The sequence below is a fragment of the Macaca nemestrina genome, chromosome 1 (genome assembly GCF_043159975.1).
Source record: "Macaca nemestrina isolate mMacNem1 chromosome 1, mMacNem.hap1, whole genome shotgun sequence".
NCBI lineage: Eukaryota > Metazoa > Chordata > Mammalia > Primates > Cercopithecidae > Macaca > Macaca nemestrina.
Window position 1 is genome coordinate 37,619,618 of NC_092125.1, and position 20,270 is coordinate 37,639,887.

Genomic DNA, 20,270 nt, shown 5'->3' on the forward strand with positions numbered 1-20,270 from the left:
AATATTCCATAAATAATCCACAATGAGGGTCCATCACAAATGGAATAGGTAATTGAGTTGGTGCCATAATACAGATTTTGATTCTTAACTGAGCAATTTAGAATATTTTTATTTAGTGTTTCTTTCCTTTCTACAGCTACGGTTTGCTGAGAAAAATTGCAAATTTCTCCGTCAAGACTGTAAATTTTATATGGCAGGAAACTTGTCTCTAGTTTATTGTCATCACTAGTTCACAATAGTTGTCACTTAGAAAACTTGTCTCTGCTCCTCTAACATAAATAAAAGCTCTGTAAACCTTTGTTGAATAGATAAGAGATTATCATATAATAAAGCTAGTGTGTTTCACATTTTATATATTTTTAAATGTTTTCTCTTCCTGTATTAGCGGTGAGTGAAGATCTTGCAATCAGCTTATGTCGACCCCCTCTAAGATACCCACGATCTGGTAAGAGATTGTCTGTTGGCTTACCTTTTCTGTAAATACAATTCTATTGTCTGTTGGCTTACCTTTTCTATAAATACAATTCTGTTTTTAAATATGGTTGTACACGTATTCATATGATTCAGAACTCAAAAGTTACTATCAATATACATGAAAAAGGCTCCCTGCCCCTCTGTTCTTCAGCCAGCCAGTCTCTTCATCAAAAGCAACCAATGTTGTCAGTTTATATTTTTTGGAGATTCACAGAAATTCATGGATAAAATTATCTTGTCCTTTTTGTAACATAAATTTTGGCTTTATAAACTCTCATTTCTGTCTTTTTTTTTTATTATTATTTTGAGACAAGGTCTAACTCCGTCATACAGGCTGGAGTGCAGTGGCACAACCAGTGCTGACTACAACCTCAACCTCTCCGGCTCAAGCAGTCCTCCTGCCTCAGCCCGCCAAGTAGTGGGACTATGCATGCACCACCACGCCTGGCTAATTTTTGTATCTTTTGTAGAGATGGGATTTTGCCATGTTACCCAGGCTGATCTCAAACGCCTGGGTAAGTGATCCACCCACCTCAGCCTCCCAAAGCGCTGGGGTTACAGGCATGAGCCACGGCACCTGGCTTTCTTTTCTGCACTTTCTTGTTGTTTATTTTTACTTAACATATATACCAGAGATATTTCTATATTCATATATAAAGAGCTTCCTTTTTTGAAGAGATTGTTTTTTATATATTCCTGTGATTCTTTCTGTTAACTATGATGATTTTAAACTATGGTCAGGGACTTTATTCTTCCAGTATACTGCTAACAGAAAATTCAAGATGGAGCTCCGTGGCACAGGACGACAAAATATCCCTCCCTCAGTTATCTTTTTGACTAAAATGATTAAAAGTATTGCCCTGAAATTGATTTCATGACTCTGAAGAAAACTAGTAAAGTTACTCCAGTCTACTTTTACTTCATTTTCATTGTTTTTTTGGCTCTTAAAGATGCTTTATCATGGGAACTGAAAGGGAAATGTATTTATCTTTACATTAGGTTTCTATAGCTTCCCATTTTCTTTAACAAAGAATTATGTTGATTTATTTCAATAGATCGTTGACTATCCTATTAAGTATTCCAGTGATAAAGATCTACTAAGGCTTTGTTGATGAACCTGTGGTAAAGAACCATATGATGCATTTCCTTTTCAGCCCTAACCATTCTCTTGCTATGTCTCTTGCAGATTTGACCTACAAAACAAATGAAAATACTAAAATGAGTGAATTAGGTTCGTTTATCTCTATTCTTTTTTTTTTTTTTTTCCAGGCAGGGTCTCACTCTCACCCAGGTTGGAGTGCAGTGGCATGATCTTGGCTCACTGCAACCTCCTCCTCCCACTGTAGTCCCAGCTACTCCGGAGGCTTAACTGAGCCTCCCACCTCAGCCTTCGGAGTAGCTGGGACTACAGTCATGCGCCACCATGCCTGGCTAATTCCTGTATTTTTTATAGAGACAGGGTTTCACCATGTTGCCCAGGCTAGTCTTGAATTCCTGGGCTCTAGCAATCCACCCACTTTAGCCTCCCAAAGTGCTGGGATTATTGGCATGCACCACTGCACCCAACCCTATCTCTAATTCTTACAGGGCCTCTTTAAGGGTCTAGATTAATAGAATACAAGAGTATACTTATCTAGTCATTGGCTTGAGAATACTAATTTATTACGTCAGCTTGTGGGGACATAGTCCCTATGACTAGGACCTCCCATAAATAGCCTTGGTTTTTGTTGTCTGTAGTTCTGCCTATATTATTGCTTAAATTCATATAAAAACATTTAATAAATCAATTTAGTCCTTGCTAGTCTTCATTAAATTCACACTATTCGGAAAAAGGTATCAACTTACCAATTAAGTTTTTTCTCTTGATTTATTTTGTTTTCGTTTTTGTTTTTCTGAGACAGAGTCTTGCTCTGTCACCCAAGCTGTAGTGCAATGGTGCGATCTTGGCTCACTGCAACTTCCACCTCCCAGGTTCAAGCAATTCTCCTGCCTCAGCCTCCCAAGTAGCTGGGATTACAGGTGCCCACCACCACGCCTGGCTACTTGTTTTGTATTTTTAGTAGAGACAGGGTTTCACCATGTTGGCCAGGCTGGTTTCAAACTCCAGGGTTTCACCATGTTGGCCAGGCTGGTTTCAAACTCCAGGGTTTCACCATGTTGGCGAGGCTGGTTTCAAACTCCCTGACCTTGTGATCTACCCCACTTGGCTTCCCAAAGTGCTGGGATTATAGGCGTGAGCCACCACACCCAGTCTTTCCCTTGATTTTTATTTTTATTTTTTATTTTTATTTATTTATTTTTATTTTTTCGAGACAGGGTCTTGCTCTATCACCCAGGCTGGTGTGCAATGACGTGATCTTGGCCCACTGCAAGCTCCACTTCCTGGGTTCAAGTGATTCTCCTGCCTCAGCCTCTCAAGCGTCTGGGATTACAGATGACCACCATGACACCCAGCTAATTTTTGTATATTTAGTAGAGATGGGCTTTCACCATGTTGGTCAGGCTGATCTCGAACTCCTGACCTCAAGCGATCCACCTGCCTTGGCCTCCCAAAGTTTTGAGATTACAGGCATGAGCGACTGCACGGCAGAACTTTCTTGACTTAGAAAGTGAATTTGATACTTTGTTCATAGTAAGTTCAGTGCCCTTTGCTATAATATGTTTGTTGAACTGGTTTTAATTCATTTCAGTGTCTCTCTGGCTGTAGGACATGACATACTACAATTTCTGGTTTTAAATGAATCTACACTGAATGTCATTGGACTTAGTTTTTTTTACATTTTTTTTCTAAATTTGAAGATGAGCCAAAAGGGAAACGCTTCATTTTTCTTTATAAATCATTGCACATTCTTCTAATTCATCTTTCGCTTAAGTTCAGGCCACTTCTTTAGATACTTAAAAAAACTTTTTAGGCTAAGTGTGGTAGCTCACACCTGTAATCCCAGCACTTTGGGAGGCCAAGGCGGGTGGATCACCTGAGGTCAGGGGTTCAAGACCAGCCTGGCCAGCATAGCAAAACCCTGTCTTTACTAAAAATACAAAATTAGCCAGGCGTGGTGGTGCTGCGCACCTGTAACCCCAGCTACTTGGGAGGCTAAGGCAGGAGAATCACTTACACGCAGGAGGTAGAGGTTGCAGTGAGCCAAGATTGCGCCACTGCACTCCAGCCTGGGCAAAAAGAGTAATAAAACTCTGTCTCAAAAAAAAAAAAAAACTTTTTAAAAAAGATAACTTGGAGCTGAAATAACCTAACACTCTTTGCTGGACTTAAAAATCATTTTTATGAGCACCTTGTAATAAAAACTTTGTTTTTTATTGTCTGAAATTGTCATATTATTTAAATTCATTTTTTTCTGTGATTGTAAATTTAAAAAAGAGATTTTCATTTTAAAGTCATTTTCTGTGGGTTTAATACAAAGAATGAGGCTGGGCACGGTGGCCCGTGCCTATAATCCCAGCACTTTGGGAGGCTGAGGCAAGTGGGTCACCTGAGGTCAGGAGTTTGAGACCATCCTGGCCAACAGAGTGAAACCCTGTCTCTGCTAAAAATACAAAAAATTAATCAGGCATGGTGGCGGGCATCTGTAATCCCAACTGCTTGGGAGGCTGAGGCAGGGAGAACTGCCTGAACCGGGGAGGTGGAGGTTGCAGTGAGCCGAAATTGTGCCATTGCACTCCAGCCTGGGCGATAGAGCGAGATTCAGTCTCAAAATAAATAAATAAATAAATAAATAAATAAATAAATAAATAAAACAAAGAATGACATTCTTCAATTCCTTTATAGTAACGTTAGTACACCTTGGAGTATATGAAATGGCGATTCGTGGAGTTTGAATACTAGTGATAACACCAGACTATTCTTTGCTCTCTCCTCCTGCTGCCCCACTCTTGACTGTATTCTCAAAAGCATGATTGGCATCGAATAGTCTTTTTTTTTTTTTTTTTTTTGAGACAGTCTCGCTCTGTCACCCAGGCTGGACTGTAGTGGTACAATCTCAGCTCACTGCAACCTCCACCTCCTAGGCTTAAGCAATGCTCTGACTTCAGCCTCCCATGTAGCTGGGATTACAGACACATGACACCATGCCTGGCTAATTTTTGTATTTTTAGCAGAGACAGTGTTTCACCATGCTTGCCAGGTTGGTCCTGAACGCCTGACCTCAAATGATACACCTTCCTTGGCCTCCCAAAGTACTCGGATTACAGGCGTGAGCCACCATGCCCATCAGATAGTCTTAAAACTATCTGTACCTGGGGTCAGCAAGCTACAGCTTCTGGGTGAAATTGGCCTACAATCTTTTTATTCAGCCGATGAACTAAGAAGGAATTTTTACACTCCTGAAAAAAAACAAAGCATGTAACAGAGACCTTATGTGACTCACAAAGCTTAAAATATCTACTATTTAGTCCTTTATAAAAAAAAGTTTGCTGACCCCTGATTTATAGTGATGGCAAGAATAAAGACGACAAATCACCCAAATAGTCGTTTGTTGTCAGAGTAAATTCAGAAGTTACATACTTGCCTGAACATATATTTATTACAACACTCCATACTAGGTTGTACCTAGAGCACAAGAAGAAAGGAAACAAGTCAGGCGTGGTGGCTCACATCTGTAATCCCAGCACTTTGGGAGGCTGAGGTGGACAGAATCTGAGGTCAGGAGTTCGACATGAGCCTGACCAACATGGTGAAACCCCATCTCTACTAAAATTACAAAAATTAGCCAGTCGTGGTGGTGGGCACCTATAATCCCAGCTACTCGGGAGGCTAAGGCAGGAGAATCGCTTGAACCCGGGAGTTGAAGGTTGTAGTGAGCCAAGATAGTGCCATCACACGCCCTGGGCGACAAGAGCGAGACTCCATCTCAAAAAAAAAAAATGAAGAAAGGAAACAATGACTCCTGTGTTCTATCCAGTATTCCTTTGAGAAAGCACAGTGGTCTTATTTATATTTTCACGTCTGTCCCCAGACAAAACACAAAGTAAGCCAAGTTTATATTTTCTTGAGTGGCCTTTGCTCCTCACACCAAGTACCTCCCACAAATCTCTAGGAATAGCGAAATCTACAGGAGAAATGTAGATGCTTTGGCACCTGGGCTTTCAAAATAACTAGGGAATTTTGTAAGTTGTAAAAAGCTGGGTTATACCTAAGGTTTGAATTCCTTAAAAACTGTGGCCAAGTAATAGAAAGTAAATAGAAAGTGGCACAATTAGTGCTTGGTTTTCACTAGAGGGGATGACTATTAAGTGGTCTATCTTAAAACAAACATAAAGACCTGGGACTTCTGAAAGTAGCTTTTCCTAATTGGTTGAGGTTATTGGAAAATATAACACCTTCTTAAACAGCATGGTTTAGTTATTACCATTTGTCTATATATTTGTTACAGCCACAGCCTTTATGAGTTTCTCAATAATGTTTTAATATTAAGGATTTTTTGCTCAAAATATGATTTTAATTCTCAAAGCTTCTATATGAACATTGGGAAGAGTAATACCTTTTTTAAAAAAGTATTTTTTTAAGGCCAGGCATGGTGGCTCATGCTTGTTATGCCAGCTCTTTGGGAGGCCCAGGCAGGTGGATCACTTGAACCCAGAAATTTAGCCTGGGCAACATGGCGAAACCTCATCTCTACAGAAAAAAATGCAACTGTTAGCTGGGTGTGGTGGCATGTGCCTATAGTCCCAGTTACTTGGGAGGCTGAGTCTGGAGGATCACTTGAAGCCAGGACGCAGAGGTTGCAGTGAGCTGAGATTGTGCCACTGCACTCCAGCCTAGGCAACAAAAAGAGACCTTGTCTCAAAAGAAAAAAGAGGCTGGGTGCAGTGGCTCATGCCTGTAATCCCAGCACTTTGGGAGGCTGAGGCAGGTGGATCACCTGAGGTCAGGAGTTCAAGACCAGCCCGGCCAACATGGCGAAACCCCGTCTCTACTAAAACTACAAAAATCAGCCGGGCGTGGTGGCACACGCCTATAGTCCCAGCTACTCAGGAGACTGAGGTAGGAAAATCACTTGAACCCTGGAGGCGGAGGTTGCAGTGAGCCGACACCGCACCACTGCACTCCAGCCTGGGTGACAGAGTGAGACTCTGTCTCAAAAAACAAAAACAAAAACAAAAAAATCTAATGCTTTAACTTTCTACATGTAGCAGCCAAGTTTAAAATAAAGGTAGCTGAATAACAAAAGAGGGAAATGAAATTAAAGCTTATGTAGCCATAGCTACTGATTCATCATCAGATCACACTTAAATATTTATTTCCATTATTTGCAGCTTGGGTAAAAAGGGGAAAACAGGTAGAATGTTTAAAACTTTGCAGGTAATCTAATTATTGAGCACTAATTTTAGACTTTTTCTTAAGTTGCTAAGTAACATTAATCATAGTATGAAAAATATTAGCAAAAGTCTAGACTACACAGACTTTATTCTGTAATCATAAAATATATTTTATTCATGGAACAAACATTGTTATTTTAAAATTTTTTTTTGAGACAGGGTCTCACTCTGTCACCCAGGCTGGGTTGCAGTAGCGTGATCTCCGCTCACTGCAGCCTCCACCTCAAAGTGCTGGGATTACAAGGCATGAGCCACCATGCCTGGCCAAACATTTTTAAACACCTTCTTTATGTCAGTGACTGACCTAAATACTAGGCTCATAAATAGCCATTCGGTTTTTTTTTTTTTTTTTCCTCTACCTCTTAGATGTATGTGAGGTAATGGAAAAGAAAAACAAGTTTACAAATCATTTTTTTTTAAAGTGCTAAATAGTGATACATGTCTGTGGGAGCCTAGACGAGAAGCACCGTACTCAGTGGAAGAGGTTGAGGCAGCTTTATGAGTTGGAAATGACATTTGGATTGAATTTTGAGGGATGAGTAGCAGGCAGGATGAGGACGGAGACTTGCAAATACTACAGTTTGCTTAATAATAGACATTATTTTACCTTTAGAGAGCATGCAATATGAGAAAGTCCTTTATATTACAGACAGTAGTCTCACACTAGCCATGATTCTTTATCTGAGACATTAAATAATTTTTAGAATGACATTTTAAATCATAGCAGGCTTGGGTTTCTTGAGCTTTGTTTACCAGAATGAAAACTATGTTTTAAAATGTATCTGTAGCCAAAACAATGGATAACCTGATTCAGTAATGATTATTCTTCAAATCTACAGGGATTATTATTATTTAAGATATCTAATTCATAGATATTATTGGATTATAAAACACCAAATAGTACTTTTTTTGGTTTTAGTGATGGGATCAAGATAGCATTGCATAACTAGTTATTCCTGTTTTGAATACTATTGATAAATATTTATTGTCAGGAACATAGAATTCTAAAACACGATCTTTAGTCACTAGATTAAATCCAGAAGTCTGAAAAGTATTGAAAAATGGATAGAATCCATGATTTATTAGATACTTCAAATGGGGAGCTCCCTTATGTAAGCTGGCTAAAAAATAATTATTAAACCATCCATGCTAATTAGATAACACATGGATAAATAGAAAAAAGCAGACTGAATTTTAGGCAACTTGGTATATGGAGGATTAAATATTAAGTGAATTGGCTCTAGACAAATTGACCTGGAGCTTCAAATGTGGACAGAAATAAAACATATCTTCAAATGTACACAGATAAAACATGCCTATCAAATGAAAAAAGGAGGGATTACTGTACTAGTCATACTACTGTACTATGTACTATACTGTTCTGATAGCTCAACAAATGGATGTAAATCTCCAACATATCCTTTCCATTATTATAGATTCTAAAATCCATTCAGCCGTAGTTAAAGAGGTTTTGTCTACCTTCTAATTTTTAAAGTAACTATGTAAAACATAACACTGAAATATAAATGGGACTTTAGTAAAGCCTACTGTATTATATGAATTACACTTAGAAGTTTGTTGGAACCTCTCATATTAGGAAAAGTTCAGCTATCAGCCTTTTCTTTATTCATTTATTCAAAAAATTGACCAAGCGCAGTGGCTCGTGCCTGTAATGCCAGCATTTTGGGAGGCCGAGGCAGGCAGATTATTGAGCTCAAGAGTTCGAGACCAGCTGGGCAACATGGCATACAAAACCCTGTCTCTACAAAAAGGACAAATATTAGCAGGATATGGTGACATGTGCCTGTAGTCACAGCTACTCGGGAGGCTGATATGGGAGGATGGCTTGAGCCTAGGAGGTAGGGGTTGCAGTGAGCCAAGATCACACCACTGCACTTCAGCCTGGACAACAGAACCAGACCATGTCTCAAAACAAACAAAAAATTATTGAGTGCTTATTATGTGCTATTATGAACAAGACTGATGAGGTGGCAGAATTGTAATAGACTGGAAGTCAAAAGAGCCTGTGGTCTTCTAGCTTTTTTTATTATTACATTAGTCCTATACCCTTAGACAAGTCACTTGGTATCTATGAACCTTACTTATGAAAATCTTCCCTTATGATAAGATGGGAATCAGATAACATTCGTGAAGGGTTTTTTGAAAACCAAATAGCATCATGCAAATATTAAGGACTTAGCATTTTAAGATAATAAGAAAAATATGATTATTGATTAAGAAAGCATCTTGTATTTGCATGCTATGTGAATAGTTACATAAATGAACAAAGTAAAACTGCTGTACAAAAATACGAAGTACTATAATAATTAAGCACTTAGAGAATAAAACTTCAAAAAGAGAACAATACCTTTTTGTAGAATGGAAATATTAGTTAAAAATTTTTGGCCAGCTGTGTAGCTCATGGCTGTAATCCCAGCACTTTAAGAGACCAAAGTGCTGGGATTATAGGCTAGGAGATGGGAGGATTTCTTGAGGCCAGGAGTTTGAGACCAGCCTGGTCATCATGTGAAACCCCATCTCTTATTTTAAATTAAAAATTTTTTTTTGACTTTTCCTTTTTCTCCCTCAAAAAAGAGAAAAAGAAAGGACAGTGTTCCTAAGGAACCTAGAGCAAAATAGTACCTAATACACCAGAGTCTAGCTCTTTAAGAGTAACATGGTGTTATCAGCAGTTTTCTCTGGGTTAGTTTTTTTTTTTTTTTTTTTAATTAAAAAATGCTGGCAAATATATTTCAGATACTAATTTGCACTTGCCACTGACAAGAGGAAGTATTTTCAGTGGAACTCAAAGCTTGACTAGTATTATACTAATCTAATTAAATGGATTTAAAAGAAATATTTTCAAATTCACCATACAATGTGTTGGCAGTTGCTTTCTATAATGCTATTGTCCCTTTTAATAAGAAAATTGAGGTTAAAATTAGTAGAGCTAAAAACTGAAATATTCTGAGTTTTGTTGAAGAAGTGTAAATCACGCTACTTCTCTACATATGATCCTTCAGTGATATTTTAACCCAATTGTGCAATACCTGCTTTTGGGTACTTCTCACTTTTTTTTTTTTTAAATTTCACAATAGTCCATGTAAAAATACTATGTCCCAAGTTTATTTGATGTGTTTTGCTTATTTATTTTTGTTCAGATTCTCTGTTGCTCTGGAAAACAGTGATGTACATGGACCCCCCGGAAGGAGAATTTTCTTTACCTTTCCTCCTCTTTGGATATACCAGTGCCCTAAAGAACTGGTTCATCAGTCCAGTTAGTGTAGTTGGTTTTTAAAGGGAGTACAGGGGATTTGGCAAATAAGAGAATGAGAATATAGTAAACCTATACACACTAGAATATTTCTCAATGTAGAATTTAATGTTTTTTTGCATACAAAGGTTACATTTTAGAGTAAAAATAGACCTGTGACTGAAGGAAAATTAAGCACTTCATTTCCTTTTTTTGTTTGTTTTGAGACAGAGTCTTGCTGTGTCGCCCAGGCTGGTGTACAGTGGCGCAATCTCGGCTCACTGCAACCTCTGTTTCCCAGGTTCAAACTGTTCTCCTGCCTCAGCCTTCCGAGTAGCTGGCATGCACCACCACGCCTGGCTGATTTTTGTATTTTTAGTAGAGACAGGGTTTTACCATGTTGACCAGGCTGGTCTCAGACTCCTGACCTCAAGTGATCCACCCACCTCGGCCTCCCAAAGTGCTGGGATTATAGGCATGAGCCACTACCCCCGGCCAATTCTTAGTGATTTAACAGGAAAAGAATGTATTTAATGTGTCCTTACGTTCATTTTCCTAAATGAGATGCTTTTTTTATTCGTAAGCTTTAACTTTTTTTTCCTAAGCTTTTGTTTATTTCTAAGCTTTAACTTTTGATGTTATATGTTTAATATTTGATGTATGCTTTTCTCTTCTAGAAGCCACCAGTGTCCAACAGAAGGTCAATTTCTCTGAAGAAGGTATTTTATTTTTAAATATCATACAATATATATTTGAAGTCTTTTTCTTTACATTAGAAGCCATTCTGATAGATACTTAAGAAATGAGAACACAGCCGGGGACTGTGGCACATGCCTATAGTCCCAGCTACTCAGGATGCTGAGGCAGGAGGATCACTTGAGTCCAGGAGTTCTGGGCTATCTGTAGTGTGCTATGCCGACCGGGTGTCTGCACTAAGTTTGGCATCAATATGGTGGCCTCCCGGGAGCGGGGGACCACCGTGTTGCCTAAAGAGGGGTGAATCCATTCAGTTCAGAAACGGACCAGGTCAAAACTCCCGTGCTGATCAGTAGTGGGATTGTACCTGTGAATAGCCACTGCACTCCAGCCTGGGCAATGTATTGAGACCCCATCTCTTTAAAAAGTGAGAACAGAAAATAATGTATTTTTCTTCATGAAAAAAAATTCATGATTATCTAAACTGTTAACTGGGCAGAAATAATAGGAAAGATAGAATGAGTGATGACAGCCTTACATTTTAAGCATCTTTTGTCTATTTGGGTTCATTTTAAGCAAAGGTAATATTTGCTATTACGGTATTAAAATAATCAGTTTTCCAAATTCTCATAATCAGTTTATGTTTGAAAAGTACAGGAGTAAAATTTAGTTTTTGTTGAAGCCCAGCATAATCTGAGGGTGGTCACCTGCATAATAGAATGTTTGTGTGCAGGTGTGTGTACACTACCCCTCCACCACCAACACACACACACACAAACACACATCTGAATTTAACTACACACTAATTATATGTAGTTTTCCTCCCCATAAACTTTTTCCACTGTTTAATGCTCATCTGTTCATTTTTGACTCCACATTAAAGGCTTAGAATATAGTTTTTTAGATATTACTGTGAATATTTGTTTAGGAAAGTATTATGTGCCCCAGAGAACACAAATTGAGCTAAATTTTAGTTCATTTGGAACTTTGGGATTCAAAATAATAAGCATGATAAACAAACAGCAGATCTGTATCTGATAACCTAAAAGCCTTCTCTTAATGTTAAATTACTTGCTTGTTTTTTTAAAATTCAGATCTTTTGAGCATTAAAATAAGAGTATACTAGTATATTGTTTACTTCTGTTTAGGAGAAACTGAAGAAGATGATCAAGACAGCTCTCAGAGCAGTGTCACTACTGTTAAGGCCAGATCCAGGGATTCTGATGAATCTGGAGGTAACGTTGCTTTATATACATATGACTCTTCTCATAGAACTATCTTTGGTATTCCATGAATTTGCTTTTTAAAAAAAAACTTTCATATTTTTATTACTACTTTATAAAAAGTGAATTTTTCTTTTACTATTTATTAAAATTAATTATTTCATGTATAGATCTGATTAATAATATGTCATGACATCTAAACAAATCACTTTTAGCTTTTTTTGATATTTGTGGAAAATAAGATATTTTTGTGTTCAAAGGAATTTGTTGTTTTTGAATTTTATAGAGAAACTAATCACATTGCCATTGGAACTGACAACACTATCTGGAGTGTTACTTTTAGGAAGTTTTCATTTAATTAGATAACTACCTTTATCTCTGGATTTTCAAATTCAAACCAAGTTATTAATTAACAAGTTCTGATTGTTTATGTGAATTTAAGTTCATTCAGTGAAAGAGTTGACTAAAGACTAAAGAGAGAAAAATACCAGTTTGAGGCTTAAGATAATGTTGAACAAGATCCCCCCCCCAAAAAAGATAATGCTAAACAAATTTGTAAACTCTGTAAATAATGAGTAATTTTATACTTTAGTCCTGCACTTTCCCCTCACCACCTCCTTAAAATTTCTGTAATTCCAATTCTTTTTTTTTTTTTTTGAGGCGGAATCTCGCTCTGTCACCCAGGCTGGAGTGCAGTGGCGCGATATTGGCTCACTGCAGCCTCTGCGTCCCGAGTTCAAGTGATTCTCCTGCCTCAGCCCCCCGAGTAGCTGGGATTACAGGTGTGCACCACCACACCTGGCTAATTTTTGTATTTTTAGTAGAGATGAGATTTCACCTTGTTGGCCAGGCTGGTCTTAAACTCCTGACCTCAGGTGATCCACCTGCCTCTGCCTCCCAAAGTGCTGGGATTACAGGCGTGAGCCACCATGCCTGACCTGTAATTCCTATCCTTTACTTCATCATTTCACTTCAAAAATAAGTACATAAGGCTGGGCACAGTGGCTCACATCTGTAATCCCAGCACTTTGGGAGGCTGAGGCAGGCGGATCACAAGGTCAGGAGATAGAGATCATCCTGGTAAACACGATGAAACCCCGTCTCTACTAAAAATACAAAAAAATTAGCCAGACCTGGTGGCGGGCACCGGTAGTCCCAGCTACTCGGGAGGCTGAGGCAAGAGAATGGCATGAGCCCAGGAGGCGGAGCTTGCAGTGAGCCCCAGTGCAGATCGCGCCACTGCACTCCAGCCTGGGCAACAGAGCGAGACTCCGTCTCAAAAAAACAAAACAAAACAAAACAAAATAAAATAAAAATAAGTACATAACCTGGTTTTGTTTTTGTTTTTTATTTTTTTGAGACAGGATCTCGCTGTATCACCCAGGTTTGAGTACAGTGATGCGACCATGGCTCACTGCAGCCTCGACCTCCCAGGCTTAAGCAATTCTCCTGCCTCATCCTCCCAAAGTGCTGAGATTATAGGTGTGGGCCACCATGCCTGGCATTATAAGCCAGTTGATGGGCATTTGGCATTCTGTGTATTTCCCACCCTTCCTCATTTTTGCTATGTATTCTTGATATAGAAATGGAGATTTGTAACACGCTGGTAGTGTCTAGCCAGAATTCCTGGGTTCCATTCCTTCACTTTTTAGCTGTTTGCCCTTAGAGAGTTATTTAACTTCTGTGTTCCTCAGTCTCGTCATCTGGATTGTTGTGAGTGTTAAATTAATTCATATATGCAAAACATTACCTGGCACATAGTAGACACTAAGTGCTGTTACTAGTGTTCATACGTGTTACATGAAGCTCTAAAAATCAGAGATTAATTAAACCATTTATATAGCCAATAGTTTGCTGCCATTGCTACCAGCATAACTATTTGGAAGTACATAAACCCCAGGTCCTGTGATCATGCCATCGCACTTCAGCCTGGGCGACAGAGCGAGACTCCATCTCAAAAACAAAAACAAAAAAAAGGCCACTTCACCTTTTTGTGTCAATGTGGCTGTTTCCAAAACAGCAACCTGATCACTTTTAAACTAATTTAGTTATAAATTCTACTTTTATATGGAAACTTTTCTACTTAAAAACATATAAAAATTCTACTTTTATATGTTTTTAAGAAGAGTAGACTGAAAGCAAGGCATAGTGATAGGTACCTATAGTCCCAGATACTGAGGAGGCTGAGGCAGGAGGATCCCTTCAGTTCAAGACCAGCCTGGGCAATAACGTGAGACTCCATGTCTTGAAAAAAAAAAAAAAAAGAGGAAGAAGAAGAAAGAAAGAAAAACAGTATACAAAAATATTGCCCACTTGCAATAAAAATTTAAAGCAAAACTGGATACTGATGATTTCAAGATGATCCACTGTTGTAAACTTACAAAATGTTTCTCAACTCAAAGGTTTTATTATCTCATTACCTTGTGGCATGTTCTATATCATAACAATTTTTTAAGTGATTATCAGCTAATTTTTTAGATGTGACGTGATACTTTAGAAACTTTTTTAACCTTTTTTTTTTTTGAGATGGAGTCTCACTCTGTCGCTCAGGCTGGAGTACAGTGGTGTGATCTTGGCTCACTGCACCTCTGCCTCCCGGGTTCAAGCAGTTCTCCTGCTCTCAGCCTCCTAAGTAGCTTGGATTACAGGCACGCGCCACCACGCCCAGATAATTTTTGTATTTTTAGTGGAGACAGGGTTTCACCATGTTGGCCAGGCTGGTCTCGAACTCCTAACCTCAGGTGATCCGCTTGCCTCAGCCTCCCAGTGTGCTGGGATTATAGGTGAAAGCCACTGCACCCAGCCTAGAAACTTTTTAAAATAAATTATGCATCCAAGTTTTTAACCACCTGGGAGTTATCTGAATATTTTTGCTCTTTTTATTAATTTCTCACTGTTGTCTTATAAAATGTGCAGTTTAAAAGTTGAATATTATTTGTAGTGTACTGTTTTTTATTTTTTAGATAAAGCCACTAGATCATCTAGTCAATATACAGAATCATTTTGGCAGTCATCACAAAGTAAGTAAAGCTGTGTTTACAGTTCTACCTGTGAGCTTGGTCAAATGCTGTTCCTATTTTTGAAGATCCTCTTTTGAAATTTAATGTAAATATTGAAAAAGAGGAATAATGAATACTTAAAAAAAAAAAAACTTATCCAATATATCTCTACCCCTTGACCTTATGACACTTATGGAGTTGTTATTCTCTATATCCAAACCTGAATTTGAACTTAAAAAACAAGCAAAGGAACTACTGCTTCCTGTGATTTGTTGAATGTCTTTGCTAGCAATATAAATGGGTTGATTGTTTTTATTTTAACAGACTAATATAGTAGTTTGAGCCTATTTATATGCACTTATTCTAATAAGGACATAAAATTTTATATTAGTACAATTTCAACTCTGTTGTAAAAGTTTGGAAGGATGAATGAATAAGTGATAAAGCACATGTAATAAAAAGTTAATGGCAAGCTCAGTGATGGGTATGTAAATATTCATTTCAGTCTTACAACTGAATATTTTTGTGATCAAATATTGAGAAGATATAACAAAAAAAGATTGGAAAGTAATATACCAAAATGCTAATAATGATTTGCTTAAGAATCATTGGTGACATTTTTTTTAACTTTATTATTTTCTTTTCTTTTTTCTTTTTTTGAGATAGGTTCTCGCTCTGTTGCCCAGGCAAGTGTAGTGGTGCGATCATGGTTCACTGCAGCCTCGAACTCCTGGGTTCAAGGGATCCTCCTGCTTCAGCTTCCTGAGTAGCTAAGACTATAGGCATGTGCCACCATGCCCAACTAATTTTTAAATTTTTTATAGAGACGGAGTCTCACTGTGTTGCTCAGGGTGGTCTCAAACTTTTGGGCGCAAGCATTCCTCCCACATCAGCCTCCCAAGATGCTGGGATTGCAGGTGTGAACCATTGCACCCAGCCACCTTTATTATTTTGGTACTACTGTTTTTTTCTTTGGACATTTTTAAATCAAGTCTCCCAAAATCTGAGTTATTAACCAAAAATATCTTTGTATGTAAAAACCTTCAAGAACTTTTTTATTCCTTCCACATTACTTTCTTTTCTTAAGAAAAAGCCTTTGGAAGGCCGGGCATGGTGGCTCACACCTGTAATCCCAGCACTTTGGGAGGCTGAGGCAGGCAGATCATGAGGTCAAGAGACCGAGACCATCCTGGCCAACATGGTGAAACCCCATCTCTACTGAAAACACAAAAATTAGCTGGGCATGGTGGCAGACACCTGTAGTCCTAGCTACTCGGGAGGCTGAGGCAGGAGAATGGCCTGAACCCGGGAGGAGGCGGAGCTTGCAGTGAGTCGAGATTGCGTCACTGCATTCCAGTCTGGGCGACAGAGTGAGACTCCGTCTCAAAAAAAAGAAAAAATGAAAAAGCCTTTGGAAATATGTTTTATAATCATTGTGTTTATAGAATTCAATTTTATATTTTTCATTTTAATTTTTAGTAGGTTCTGGATTTATGACTATAAAATGAGACATAAAATGAATTAGCTGCTGGAAAAAAATCAGTTGTGGAAAATTACTCTTTGAATTATTTTATGTATTTGCCCTATTTTACTCCAAATCTTTGATCTTTGGAAACTCTTAAATGTATCTACCTGTATAAATGATGTTATACCCATGTGGTGAGATACTATTTAGGCTGGGGGCGGTGGCTCACACCTGTAATCCCAGCACTGGGAGGCTGAGGCAGGTGGATTACTTGAGGCCAGGAGTTTGAGACCAGCCTGGCCAACATGGTGAAACCCGTCTCTGCTAAAAATACAAAAATTAACCAAGTGTGATGGTAGGTGCCTGTAATCCTAGCTACTTGGGAGGCTGAGGTAGAAGAATCGCTTGAACCCAACAGGCGACGGCTGCCGTGAGCTGGGATCGCACCACTGCACTCCAGCCTGGGTGACAGAGTGAGACTCCATCTCAAAAAAAAAAAAAAATACTATTTAGAAATGAAAAATGAGTTTTATATAATGAGTTATATATACTAATGAAAAGGTGATCAAGATGTATTTCATTGACTTTAAGATACTATTGATTTTATGTATCAATGAGAAAGAAAAACCATCCAGTTAAACTGTGCCATACCATTAATTAAAAGATACATCTGTAGATCAGAGGGCATTTTTTAAAAAGTATGTCTTAGAATTTGATGAAAGAAAGTATTAAAAGGTATGTATCCACTTTTTAAAAAGTGTATTTTTAGTATAGACTGAAAACAAAGCTGAGAGAATATATATCTGTCTTACTTACCATAGTATTTCTACATTCAATGTTTTGCACATATTTAACAGATAGATGTTCATGAATTTTTAAATTACGCATTTCTAGAATGGCACTTTTTTAAAACAGCTAGCATATGTTTGTATTCAGAAAAAGTTGAAAATAAATAAATGTAAATGGATACTTGTATTTATCATCAAAGAGTAACTCATTTCCTCAGGGCAGATCTGAAAATTCACCTTGTTAAAAGGTGCCATTTGTTAGTCATCCCATTGTGTCATTTTACAGTTATCCTTAAATACCTCCTCAAAACCTGAAGTAACATGTTTTACTTCATAGCTACTTTGCAATGTCCATAAATCTGCATAGATAGTATATACCATTTCTCTATGGTATGGTGTGTGGTATATGATATGGACTGCCTGGATTTGTATCTCGACCCCACTACTTTTAGATATATAATTTTGGAAAAATTACCAATTTTGGTTTTCCCTTTTTTTTTCCGACATAGAGTCTCGCTCTATCGCCCAGGCTGTAGTGCAGTGGCGCAATCTTGGCTCACAGCAAGCTCCGCCTCCCGGGTTCACGACATTCCTGCCTGCCTCAGCCTCCCGAGTAGCTGGGACTACAGGCACCCGCCACCATGCCGGGCTAATTTTTTTTTGTATTTTTAGTAGAGACAGGGTTTCACCATGTTAGCCAGGATGGTCTTGATCTCCTGACCTTGTGATCTGCCCACCTTGGCCTCCCAAAGTGCTGGGATTACAGGTATGAGCCACCACATCCGGCTGGTTTTCCCTTATTTATAAAATGGGAACAACAATAGCATCTGCCACACAAGAATTAAGCAAAATTGGCTGGGCACGGTGGCTCATGCCTGTAATCCCAGCACTTTGGGAGGGCGAGGCAGGCAAATCATTTGAGGTCGAGTTTGAGACCACCCTGGCAAACATGGTGAAACCCTGTCTCTACTAAAAATACAAAACATTTAGTCTTGCGTGGTGGTGCACACCTGTCATCCCAAGTATTTGGGAAGCTGAGGCAGGAGAATATCTTGAACCCGGGAAGCGAGGCTTGCAGTGAGCTGAGATTGCACCACTGCACTCCAGCCTGGGTGACAGAGTCAGACCCTGTCTCAAAAAACAAGAATTAAACAAAATTATACTCAATAGCTGATACACATTGACTGTACGTAATCATTGTTTTGATGGTACTGATCCTAAAACTGACTCCTTGTTGTTGTCCAATTCCTAAACATTTTGAAGTTTAGAAATGAGGGGAAAAGAAATACACACACTTTTTATATATGTGTATATATATAGTATATGCATGGTTTTTATATATATATATACACACACTTATATACTTACATGCTTGGAACTGATGTTTTTTGTTTGTTGTTTGTTTTTAGTATCCACAGTAAATAAGCAAAATGTCTATGCAGCATGTTTTTTGTTGTTATTTTCAAGTATTCTATGACCTCATCCCTGTTTTCTGTTTCAGGTCGCAACTTCACAGCTCATGATAAGCAACCTTCAGTGCTGAGTAAGTAGTTGGTTGCCTGCTCTTTTTTCAGTCAATCAATTTTTTTTTTTTTTTTTTTTTTTTGACGCAGGGTCTTACTCTGTGGCCCAGGCTGGAGTGCAGTGGTGCTATCTTGGCTCACTGCAAGCTCCGCCTCCCGGGTTCACGCCATTCTCCTGCCTCAGCCTGCTGAGTAGCTGGGACTACAGGCGCCCGCCACCATGCCCGGCTAATTTTTTAAATTTTTAGTAGAGACGGGGATGGTCTCAATCTCCTGACCTTGTGATCCGCCCACCTCAGCCTGCCAAAGTGCTGGGATTACAGGCATAAACCATCGCGCCTAGCCTCAGTCAATCAATTCTAACCTTGCCTTATTCTCCTAACAAAAGTCGTAATAAAATTTCAAGTCATTTTACCCCTCTTTACCTTTTTAATTCACCACGGATTGGTACTACCTGTAATAATTACTCTGTGATGTGGAAATGTGTTCAGGGCTATTTTACCACAAGTAATTTATACTGAGTGATAATATATTTATTTGCTACCTGCTTTGCTATAGGAAGTGGTTCATCCTCACTGATAGGATCCTTTGAAATTATTTTTTACTTATAAAACTATTGCTTTTATTGTTTTTTTCCCCTCTTTTATTTTGTCTTTCTGATAGATTAATTTTATAGCACTGGAATATGGTATAAACTTTCAAAGTATGGGAAATTATCTTTTGATATATGTATTTGCTTCAGGCTCAGGATATCAAAGAACTCTTGAGGAATGGGCCCCCCAGACTGCAAGAATAAGAACTAGGATGCAAAGTAAGTAGATAAAGCTCTGTTAGTGAAATAATCTGAAGCGTATTGGCTATGTTTTTCTTGACAAAAATGTTTAGTTCTTCAGGTAAACATTTAGGTTGTTTGTGATTTCACTAATAAAGTACAGCTATGATTACTAGGTTAGTAATTTCTATTTGCTTGGACTGGCAGCACATGGGCTAGGTGTAGAATGTAAATACTGGCGGGAGCAAACCAGAGATTGATGAGTCTTAACAAGCTCTCAGTTCTAGCAGCAATACAGTCTGTATACAATAATGAAATTCTACTCTTTTAACAATACTTATTTTTCGCTTTTAGCAGATTTTGGAACAGCTTTGTATACTCATAATTTTACATAATAAAGGCTGAAATGCACAAGTTATATTTTCATGTTTAGGGTTTGGGTTTTTTTTTCTGTTTTTTGTTTTGTTTTGTTTTTGAGATGGAGTCTTTCTCTGTTGTCCAGGCTGGAGTACAGTGGTGCAATCTTGGTTCACTGCAACCTCTGCCTCCCAGGTTCAAGCAATTCTCCTGCCTCAGCCTCCCAAATAGCTAGGACTGCAGGTGCGCACCACTACACCTGGTTAATTTTTGTATTTTTACACGCCCAGCTAATTTTTGTAGTTTTAGTATAGATGGAGTTTCACCATATTGGTCAGGCTGCTCTTGAACTCCTGATCTCATGATCCACCTGCCTTGGCCTCCCTA

The 20,270-nt window shown here is 38.4% G+C and overlaps 1 protein-coding gene across 7 annotated transcripts in view; it reads left to right on the forward strand.

Annotated features, from left to right (window-relative positions):
- LOC105484514 (torsin 1A interacting protein 1) overlaps positions 1-20,270 on the forward strand; it is a 37,150-nt gene that overhangs the window by 6,384 nt on the left and 10,496 nt on the right. For 4 of the 7 annotated variants that reach the window (XM_011746214.3, XM_011746211.3, XM_011746217.3 and 1 more), the window contains exons 3-9: positions 386-445; positions 1,661-1,705; positions 10,738-10,779; positions 11,905-11,991; positions 14,943-14,999; positions 18,733-18,774; positions 19,497-19,565. In XM_011746214.3, the coding sequence (XP_011744516.1) occupies positions 386-445; positions 1,661-1,705; positions 10,738-10,779; positions 11,905-11,991; positions 14,943-14,999; positions 18,733-18,774; positions 19,497-19,565 (402 nt within the window). The remainder of the gene's footprint in view (positions 1-385; positions 446-1,660; positions 1,706-10,737; positions 10,780-11,904; positions 11,992-14,942; positions 15,000-18,732; positions 18,775-19,496; positions 19,566-20,270) is intronic. The other 3 variants (XM_011746213.3, XM_011746219.3, XM_011746216.3) reach the window with 1 other exon arrangement.